This window comes from Oncorhynchus tshawytscha, linkage group LG23, assembly GCF_018296145.1.
Source record: "Oncorhynchus tshawytscha isolate Ot180627B linkage group LG23, Otsh_v2.0, whole genome shotgun sequence".
NCBI lineage: Eukaryota > Metazoa > Chordata > Actinopteri > Salmoniformes > Salmonidae > Oncorhynchus > Oncorhynchus tshawytscha.
The window spans coordinates 9612270-9622978 of record NC_056451.1 but is presented as its reverse complement, the minus strand read 5'-3'; the positions used below and the strand labels follow the sequence as shown (position 1 = coordinate 9622978).

At 42.6% G+C, this 10709-nt stretch overlaps 1 protein-coding gene across 1 annotated transcript; it reads left to right on the top strand.

The window, feature by feature from the left end:
• The first annotated feature begins 6171 nt into the window (after window positions 1-6171).
• Window positions 6172-7782, top strand: lypc (ly6 domain containing, pigment cell). Its single transcript, XM_024396485.2, has 3 exons — window positions 6172-6888; window positions 7223-7342; window positions 7464-7782. Exons 1-3 carry the CDS (start codon window positions 6837-6839, stop codon window positions 7667-7669), a joined length of 378 nt encoding a protein of 125 aa, XP_024252253.1. The 5' UTR covers window positions 6172-6836; the 3' UTR covers window positions 7670-7782.
• Window positions 7783-10709: the final 2927 nt, after the last annotated feature.

The following is a 10709-nucleotide window of genomic DNA, read 5'->3' as shown; positions in this document are numbered from 1 at the left end:
TGCAGATGTGGCCAGGGCAATACATTGCAATGTCTGTACTGAGACGCCTAAGACAGCGCTACAGGACGGACAGCTGATCGTCCTCAGTGGCAGACCATGTGTAACAACACCTGCACAGGATTGGTACATCCGAACATCACACCTGCGGGACAGGTACAGAATGGCAATAATAACTGCCTGAGTTACACCAGGAACGCACAATCCCTCCATCAGTGCTCAGACTGTCTGCAATAGGCTGGGAGAGGCTGGACTGAGGGCTTGTAGGCCTGTTGTAAAGCAGGTCCTCACCAGACATCACCGGCAACAACGTCGCCTATGAGCACAAACCCACCGTCGCTGGACCAGACAGGACTCGCAAAAAGTGTTCTTCACTGACGAGTCGCGGTTGTCTCACCAGGGGTGATGGTCGGACTTGCGTTTATCGTTGAAGGAACGAGTGTTACAACAAGGCCTGTACTCTGGAGCGGGATCGATTTGGAGGTGGAGGGTCCGTCATGGTCCTGGGCGGTGTGTTACAGCATCATCGGACTGAGCTTGTTGTCATTGCAGGCAATCTCAATGCTGTGCGTTACTGGGAAGACATCCTCCTCTCTCATGTGGTACCCTTCCTGCAGGCTCATCCTGACATGACCCTGCAGCATGACAATGCCACCAGCCATACTGCTCGTTCTGTGTGTGATTTCTTGCAAGACAGGAATGTCAGTGTTCCGCCATGGCCAGCGAAGAGCCCGGATCTCAATCCCATTGAGCATGCCTGGGACCTGTTGGATCGGAGGGTGAGGGCAAGGGCCATTCCCCCCCTCCCCTTCCTCGGTGGAAGAGTGGGGTAACATTTCACAGCAAGAACTGGCAAATATGGTGCAGTCCATGAGGAGGAGATGCACTGCTGTGCTTAATGCAGCTGGTGGCCACACCAGATACTGAGTGTTACTTTTGACCCCCCCTTTGTTCAGGGACACATTATTCCAATTCTGTTAGTCACACATCTGTGGAACTTGTTCAGTTTGTCTCAGTTGTTGAATCTTATGTTCATACAAATATTTACACATGTTAAGTTTGCTGAAAATAAACGCAGTTGACAGTGAGAGGACGTTTATTTCTTTTGCTGCGTTTAAATGTAAAAAAAAGAGGCTTAAGTAAATAAATGCCTGTTAAGTCAGTTCCCCTCGCCTCTGTGCCGATAGGACCGCAGTCTGGCGAGATGATACGGTGCACTCTATACGACGAGCAGAACAGTTTGTGTGGCAAACCGACGCAGGACGGTCAGGGTCTGTCAGACGTGCGCGGAGCAGTAGCGCCGTAGAGTTTACCCCGAGACGCACAGACACAATTGAAGTGGTGGTGCTCAATATGCTTTGTGTAAGAATAAACTCAGATCTCAAAACCACCGTGAAAATGGTGAGAGTTTATTTTAAAGTTATGATGAATTAAATTAATAGTGAAGGAATGTGCACTATGTTCAATCTTGTTGGCTATACAGTTAAAGTTGGAAGTTTACATACACTTAGGTTGGAGTCATTGAAACTCGTTTTTCAACCTCCACACATTTCTTGTTCACAAACTATAGTTTTGGCAAGTTTCTTTGGATATCTTTGTGCATGACTCAAGTAATTTTCCAACAATTGTTTAACAGACAGATTATTTAATTTATAATTCACTGTATCACAATTCCAGTGGGTCAGAAGCTTACAAAAACGAAGTTGACTGTGCCTTTAAACAGCTTGGACAATTCCAGAAAATTATGCCATAGCTTTAGAAGCTTCTGATAGGCTAATTGACATTTGAGTCAATTGGAGGTGTACCTGTGGATGTATTTCAAGGCCTACCTTCAAACTCAGTGCCTCTTTGCTTGACATCATGGGGAAATCAAAAATCAGCCAAGACATCAGAAAAAATAATTGTAGACCACAAGTCTGATTCATCATTGGGAGCAATTTCCAAACTCCTGAAGGTACCACGTTCATCTGTACTGTCAATAGTACGCAAATATAAACCCCATGGGACCACGCAGTCGTCATACCGCTCAGGAAGGAGACTGGTTCGGTCTCCTAGAGATGAATGTACTTTGGTGTGAAAAGTGCAAATCAATCCCAGACCAACAGTAAATGACTTTGTGAAGATGCTGGAGGAAACGGGTACAAAAGTATCTATATCCACAGTAAAATGAGTCCTATATCGACTTAACCTGAAAGGCCGCTCAGCAAGGAAGAAGCCACTGCTCCAAAACCGCCATGAAAAAAAGACAGACTATGGTCAAACTGCACATGGGGACAAAGATTGTACTTTTTGGAGAAATGTCCTCTGTTTTGATGTAAAAGAAAAAAAGTAGATCTGTTTGGCCATTTTTCTGTTTGAAGGAAAAAGGGGGCGCTTACAAGCTGAAGAACACCATCCCAACTGTGAAGCACAGGGGTGGCACTATCATGTTGTGGGGGTGCTTTGCTGCAGGAGGGACTGGTGTACTTCACAAAATAGATGGCATCATGCAGAAGGAAAATGATGTGGATATATTGAAGCAACATCTCAAGACATCAGACAGGAAGTTAAAGCTTGGTCGCAAATGGGTCTTCCAAATGGACAATGACACCAAGCATACTTCCAAAGTTGTGGCAAAATGGCTTAAGGACAACAAAGGCAAGGTATTGGAGTGGCCATCACAAAGCCCTGACATCAATCCTATAGAAAATTTGTGGGCAGAACTGAAAAAGCATGTGCGAGCAAGGAGGTCTACAAACCTGACTCTGTTACACCAGCTCCGTCAGGAGGAATGGGCCAAAATTCATCCAACTTATTGTGGGAAGCTTGTGGAAGGCTACCCAAAACATTTGACCCAAGTTAAACAATTTAAAGGCAATGCTACCAAATACTAATTGAGTGTATGTAAACTTCTGATCCACTGGGAATGTGATGAAAGAAATAAAAGCTGAAATAAATCTTTCTCTACTATTATTCTGACATTTCACATTCTTAAAATAAAGTGGTGATCCTAACTGTCCTAAAACAGGGAATTTTTACTAGGATTAAATGTCAGGAATTGTGAAAAACTGAGTTGAAATGTATTTGGTAAGGTGTATGTAAATTTCTGACTTCAACTGTAAATGCTTTAGCCTAAATAAAATGTATGTTGACGGTATTTGCTGTTTTGCGAAATAATGCAATCACAGAAATGAAATTTAGTTACAACAATGTATATCTGTAGACTTGAATGTCATTCTCTCACATGTCATGTTTAGTTCCCATATGCTACCACCACATTTGTGGTCCCGTTTCCCCCTCCTTGCTTCCGAGAGCAGTGTGCAGAGGCCAGTGTTTGGGTAGCAGGGGAGTACATGCGAAGTGGAGGGCGAGATACAAGCTGGCCAGGTGGCACAGGAATGCATTCAACTGGAAAGGGAGAGGGGGCTCTTGGAGAGGATGCTGAGGAGCCTGAGGTGTGAAATGCTGATCAACAAGAAGAGTGTGGAGGGAGGACAATAATACCAGCTACTACTGAGACTGTGAGTTCAGTGTGTGTGTTTGTGTGTGTCACAACTGAATTTATATTAGTTAATTTCATATTTCCACCTGACCCCAAGCCCGGTACTGCTTTGCTGGACTACATTAGGCCTATATGTATTCTAATCTACTGTATGGCTATTAGGAAAAAAAAACAGATGATTGTTCTCTGTTTCCAGGGCAGAGACGGAGCAGACCATTTGCTGGAGTGTGAAAAGAGAACTCACTGAGCTGAAACAGGAGATTGAGAGCACACTAGCACAACTACGGGTGATGACATCTAACTGCTAGAGGCCGGGTTACTGTAAAAGCCTATGACAAATGCTGATGTACGCAGGGCTTTATAAAATAAATGTGATTGGGTGCTTTCTCTTTTTATGGTTTTCAATGGATACAGGTGCCTAGAGTTATGCTAATGCCTATTCAAGAAAGTTGTCAAGATATCCCTTGATTTGCTATTGATATACCTGTAAATAAAAAAAGCCCTTATTTCTCTCTTGCCATGTATAGGCCCTGGGTCAGTGCAGTAGGCAGCTGTTGGACTGTGCCAGTGAGAGAGCGTGTGTTCTGGAGCTTCTACCTCTCTCTCTCCCTCTCTCTGCAGGGAGACAGGGAACTCCCTCCCAAGGCCTCAAAACTACCAGAGCCTATTGGCCCATTCACTCCAGGTGTTATGTTAATAGCATACTGTACTAATGTAACACAGTTTACGGCACTGCATTGACGTCACCTTGTCCCATATAGTGCCTATTGTGGTTACACTTTTTTGTCAGTGATTCACCTAGTTTTTGTCTTAAACACTACATGGTGACTGTGTAGTTACATAATAGCCATTTATTTATTTGGGATTTATTTAAACCAGCAGCTGTAGGCTTACCATTTGCTTGTTAGTCCCACAAATTGCCCATTTCTACTATACACTCTTAGTGGATACTAGGCAAATATCAGCTGAAACAGGTCTGTAAAATAAAGAATTACCCACATCTTTCCCTTCTCTCAGAATGTAAGTAGGTTCTGGAGTCTACCACTCTGGCTGTGAACCAATCACAGCTGCTACGAGAGAACATCAGGCAGATGATTGGCCATGCCATCACAAGGAAAAAAGCTGCCCACGGTACTGTCAGTGAATTAAATAGCTGAGACAGTCACTCTGAAGGTACAGCATGGGACATACGATAGTATTTGACATTTAGAAGTCAAAATAGTAAAACTCTCATTCTCTCGCACAGCAAAATCTCACAATTATGTCCGCAGCCTCCAGGCTGGCCATTTTCCGCTAACAGAGGCAGCTGAACTGCATTCATCACAGCCATGACAGAGCACTGGTCAGTATGTAAGTGGAACCATCTGTAGGCTTTGTCATGGATAAGAGTGTGCATTGGAGATGGTGTCTGTATCTGTGCTTATTTGGTCAAGAAAGAGCCACTAATGTTGGTGTAATAATGTTGTAGTGGGTGACTTCACTACTCCACCCCTAATTTCTTATGTTGTCATGTGTTTTCCAGGGCCCTGAGTACAGCGGGGATATGCTTTCCAGAGAGAAACTGAACAGGCCTATAGTAAACGTTTACCACAGACACCCTGGGACCCAGTTACCTGAGGCTGCTCATCTCATACAGGTAACCAATGGTCTTCCTCTAAAACCGAACATGATTGACACTCTTTCTCTTATATTATGTACTTAGCCATTTTACTGTAGTAGACTCAAATTTCTGTGCAAGTCTTCCATTGACATCAATGCATCATTTATGCAATTGTCGAGTTAAGTGCTTGTTCTCATGTTAGAATTCAGCCCTCTGAGTCCTGTGTTTTTCTCTCAGGGTAGTTCTGTGTAGGGACGCTGCCTGCTGTCCTCTAAAGAGGAGCTCGTCAGGCTACAGGGCACATGTCTGGAGCGGGTGGACAACCTGCACAGCAAGAGGGCCGCAGAGCAGGTGGACTCTGCCGTGGTCAGGATGCGGTGGCAGCTGGTCGACAGACGAGTAATGCCCACTTTCCTCCAACAGGGGTTGTACTAAACTCATTATGTAGTGCATGACTCAATTCCTCTTCCTTCATTGTTTCCTCTCTCCTTGGTTCCTTCTCAAAAATGCATTGAAGGAGAAGATCAGAGGGAAGAAAGATAAAAGGTTCCTCCCCTCTGATCTCCTCCTCCAATGCATTTTGAGAAGTAGATGAGGAGAGGAATCAAGGAAAGAGAAGAGCCCCTATCTATAGTTGTATACAAACGGTATGTGTGTGTTTTATCCTGGATATAAAGTGAGAGGGACCAATGTGCTGAAAAGGGACCATTTAAACAAGATGGTTAGGAAGGTATGTTTAACCTAGTCATGTGTGGCATCCCAACTCTCAATTAACCACATTTCTGCATTACACCATTAACATGTACTTGAAATAAACATAAACAGTATTTCTCTGCAAACTCAGCCCCATTGCTTATTATATAGGAGTCCCTTAGAGCACAAATGTGCATGGGTTTCATTCGCCTGTACTTGATCTCCTTGTCATACTGCCATTTTGTACAGCTTGGCATCTATAATGCGAATTGAATATGTTCAGCATAGACTGCATCAGAATCACAAACAGTGTACTGTTTATGTTCAACTTCACCTCTGAATAAATGTATACCGTTATAAAGTCCAGTCTCCATCGCCCCCCCTCCTCTTCAGTCCGAGTCATAAGACTGCAAGTCACTTGACAGTCCTCCCTCTAAACTTCATGTGTTTCATTAAGAAATAAGGGATGATTCAATAAGCCTCTTCTTTATTGAGTAGTTACAGAATCACTGTATAAAGGCCCTCTATACACGGCAAAGCAGTACTGTAGATACCAGCAATATATTTGTGTATCTTCCTTGCAATACACACTATTTAACTGAATACTCAAATAGTTTGTTTCTATTTGAGTGTTTATGCAGACTCCAGTGCAAACCTTACAATCAGCCGTGGCGGAGGAGTGACTTCAGTCTTATCACTGGGTGGATAATGTCCTAATTGAATCAGATGTGTTGGGGTGGGGAGATGTTTGGAGATATTTAAGGTAGTATCAAGGAAAAACGAGAGGCTATCTTCAGATCTGTGCAGACGATGCATGAAGAGAGGGAAGACTAAAAGCACTGGCATAATACCATAAGGTTGTACCGACGCATCCCCAGAAAGGACGATATCAACACATTTTACTGGATAAGAGAAGGTTGCAACAAGTAATTGTGTTTTAGATGATCATTTATCTAGACTAACTAGATAACGAGAAGACAGAAAGGTCGTGAGGAGCTGGGAAAGCAGTCAAATCAAAGGGAAAACGGGATATTGTCTGTTTGGAGAGAGACAAAAAAACAAGTGATGTCGCAGCTTCTATGCCATCTGCTTTTACTGTGTCTGGTACCATCTGTGGGTAAGTGGAAGAGAAAGGAGTTAGAAAGGGAATGCTTATATTGCAATGTATCATATACTGTGTTTGTGTGTGCATGCATGTGTGTTTATGGGAGAAGCTAATTGCTTAATTGGTGTTTAGCTTTGTACATTGACTTGTGCATTATTACATTAACAGCATTGTTTAAGCCCCTCCCACCCATTTCCCTCAACTGTCCATCATAAGACTTCAGCTTCTTCCTCTGATAATCTTCACTGGCAATATTACCTATTAAAAATCTCTACTATCCTTCAGTCCCTGCGCCAAACTTTAGTTTGACTTTCTTCTTAGTGTAATCAATATCTTTCTCTTTCAGTTCCTCTGTTTTGCTTCACCTGTGTCTTCCCTGCCATTTCCCCACTGGACTGTATCAAGTTCCCTCAGAAGTGTCCTCCAGGTCAGCAATGTCTGTCCAGCAAAGCTGTGGGGAAGCGCGGTGAGAAGCTCCTTAAGTTACATACATTGTGTGTGTGTGCCCGCACGTTTGTGATTGAGTGTGTGCAAATAACACCATTAATGTAACGCTAACTCGGTCATGAAACACCTTTAATCTACAGGAGAGTTCAGTGTGACACTGTATGAGAAGAGCTGTGTCCTCTCCGCCCTGTGTGGCCTGACTGGTGAGAAGTACGCCATGGGCCTCAACTTCACCTTTACCAATGACTGCTGTTCCACCCACCTGTGTAATGGAGCTGCAGCCCCCTCTGCCCTCTACTGGACTGGCTCTGCTCTCTCTCTCCTCTCATTCACTCTCTCACTGTGATTTACCCACCTTTAAAGATAACGCTACTGTTGCTAAATTCATAAGAAAAACATGACCACATTCAGATGCCTAGCATTGGTCGAAACCTTTCAGATATAAATCTGATGAACAGAGCTGGCATGATTCCTTGTTGTAATTGTTGGAGGCATGTTTGTTATAATGTACATAGCGTATTTCTATCTGTCAGTTCCAAAACTTTCTATCCGTTCCAAAACGTTGTATTCTGCTGAACGTGGCCCAGGTGTTTAACACAGTAAATGTGTGCTTTCTGTACATGAAATATGGACAGATGAGATCATTTCCATTGAACTGACCATTTCTTAGAGATGAGCAAATAATGTGCTTAACACTTTCTTTTACATCTAGGCATAGCATTAACAATATCCCACATGTATCTGTCATCAAAGTTGAAAATGAGAGCTAACAACGTATAAAGCATCCACTGTATGGATAATACATTGTCTGGATATCATCTATAATTGTTTATTTGTATTTTCTATATTTGGGTATGTCTTAATTTTCATAGGCTCTGACCATTTTTGTCTAGCCTATCAAAACGTATAGGTAGGCATAATCATATATTTGAATATTTGAATATTTCCAATTGATCTAATATGTTTTCCTGCAGTTCAAATGGCCTCGGTGGCACGAGCGTTGTGCGCACCAATAGTCGACTAGGTCCCCCAAGAGGTGCTTTTGATTCTGGCGCATACTGCCGCGTTCACGCTCTAGTTGGAACTAGGATACTCGGAAATATTCGAATTGCCAACTGGTTGTCAACGAATCTGCAAGTTGGACATTTCCAAGCTTCCCAGTTCCGACTAGTATTTGAACGCGGCATACCTATGGAGATTAATTGACGCAGGGCCTGATTTTGCTTGAGTTATTATATTTTGGTACAGGAATATAGATGTTTTATATTTTTAACTTGGCCTTTTGCAATGTCTAAGAGCAGAGGGAGGCTCAAATGAACGCAAGTAATTTATAAAACCGTTTGTGAAGGTATTACTCGCCGAAGATTCACCATCTTACCTCGAACGGCGTGTGTTCCTGAACTCAAGGGTGCCGCTGGTAGACATGGAACATTTCTCTCCGGTCCGTGGAACTGGACACGAACAATTACCGGATAGCGTCAGGAAAATACTGACCCCGGTGTACCCAACACAGAAGCTATCTGGTCCAAAAAGTAAAGCCCGCGAAATGATAACACTTTGTAACATCGACAAGATGTTCATGCAGGTAAAAACAACATGTTAGGCTCAGGGGGGTTACCGTTGCAACTGACGCTCGGAACATGCCCCGCCAATACATCTACAAAAGATACCGTGTTCGAATACGACACCGAGCGCTTTCTCCCACAAGGCCGAGAAGGTTTTCCAGCGAGTGTTTAACATTCATAGGCCTAAATTTATCAGAAATACCTTCTTGTTGATATTGACATAGGCATACTTATCGTCAATAGAACCGCTAGTAAATTATCGTGTTTTCTACTCCAACACACTTCGATATGACCCTCCGAAGCTCCAAGGGTCTATCAAGCGTGCTGCACCATTCACCTTGCGAATTGTCTGTCACTTCAACAGGTGACCTACACTATTTACACTATTTTATGATAATGTTTTTTAATAATGATAATGATAATTTTAATGTTTACCTTGAGTTCATGTCACTGGAGGAGTTATCCTTGCATACACAAGAAGTACATACATTAGTCAGGTTGGCACCACATTTAAACGTTGAGTTATAGTCAATTGCTCTTTAGATTTGCTTAGTTCTTTCCAGATATCATTACTCCTATAAAATAGGCTACATGCTGAACATGGTACACAAGGTCTCCAAACCAATGAAGAACAGAACCCATTCCATGCTCACTGCACGTAATGGTAGGGTATAGATGAGTCATTGATCTACATTAAATGAGTATAGTCCTCATGTTATAGAATACTTCAATGAGCCCTCAGGTAATTGAAAGATCTGACTACTCATTCTCTCTCCCTCAGCTCAATGGGAGAGACTTGCCCAAACCGACATGTACTCTATGGGAAAGTCCATGTACTTTCAGGCTGAAACGGCTTCCATGTCTAAAGATGGACGTCTCTATTTCCTCTCGTGTAATGTGACCATTAAGCAGTCACACTCCTCTACGCCTCACTTTATGGTCAATTTTGGGTAAGGACAATTTTGGGTAATGTAGACATGCAGTATGCCAGATCACTTCTATCAGTATCATTTGCACAGTACTTTGCTTTTAAAGAGGCAATCTGTAGCTGAAACAATAACAAAACAAATCCCAGCTCATGTTTGGGCAGAAATCTGAGGGATGGGGCTGGAGAAATGGAACCACACTCAAATTAATAGACCGAGCAATAGATGCAAGTACTGACCATCTACGATATCCAAATGATAGTTTTGGCTTCTGATGTTGTATGACAGTTGAACTAGACCCATGCAGCATTTATAAGTTATGTTCTTCAAGTATCAATGGGTACATTTTGTAAGTCCAAAAATGAATGTCGCAATTGCAGATTGACCCTTTTTAAGGAACTTCTTGGATTTAACAGTAATCTATTTTCTGCTCAGGTGCATTAGTTGAGAGCAGAAACGACAGTGGCTCCAGATTCATCCCATCTAAAGGAATGTTGTGAGGTTTACCATGGATGCTTTTCTGTTTCAGGGAATGACAGCAGGGCAGGTATGTTAAGGATGCACATACTGAAGATGCGCTCCATTCATAATATGCAACAGTTAAACTACTGGTCAGTTGACTATGGTTAACTTGAGTGCTATGCCGTCATTAGATTTCCTATGCAATACATGGCCTTCATAAAGCATTATAACTACTGAGCTTGAATATCTTTTCCTTTCCCTGGTCTGTGCAATTGATTTACTGAGGTCTGCTGACTCTACATTGCATTGGAAGTAGTATGTACATAAGTATGCAAACTGTAGAAAAATTCATCCATGCTTTTGTTACTTCTAGGTTAGACTACTGCAATGCTCTACTTTCCGGCTACCCGCATAAAGCACTAAAAAACTTCAG

Bases quoted from the DNA above. Each gene is read 5' to 3' on its own strand.
- lypc (XM_024396485.2), top strand. From the start codon at position 6,837: ATGTCGCAGCTTCTATGCCATCTGCTTTTACTGTGTCTGGTACCATCT. The intron at 6,889-7,222 runs GTAAGTGGAAGA...TTTCTCTTTCAG, and splicing joins GTGTCTGGTACCATCTGTGG to TTCCTCTGTTTTGCTTCACC. The intron at 7,343-7,463 runs GTGAGAAGCTCC...TTTAATCTACAG, and splicing joins CAAAGCTGTGGGGAAGCGCG to GAGAGTTCAGTGTGACACTG.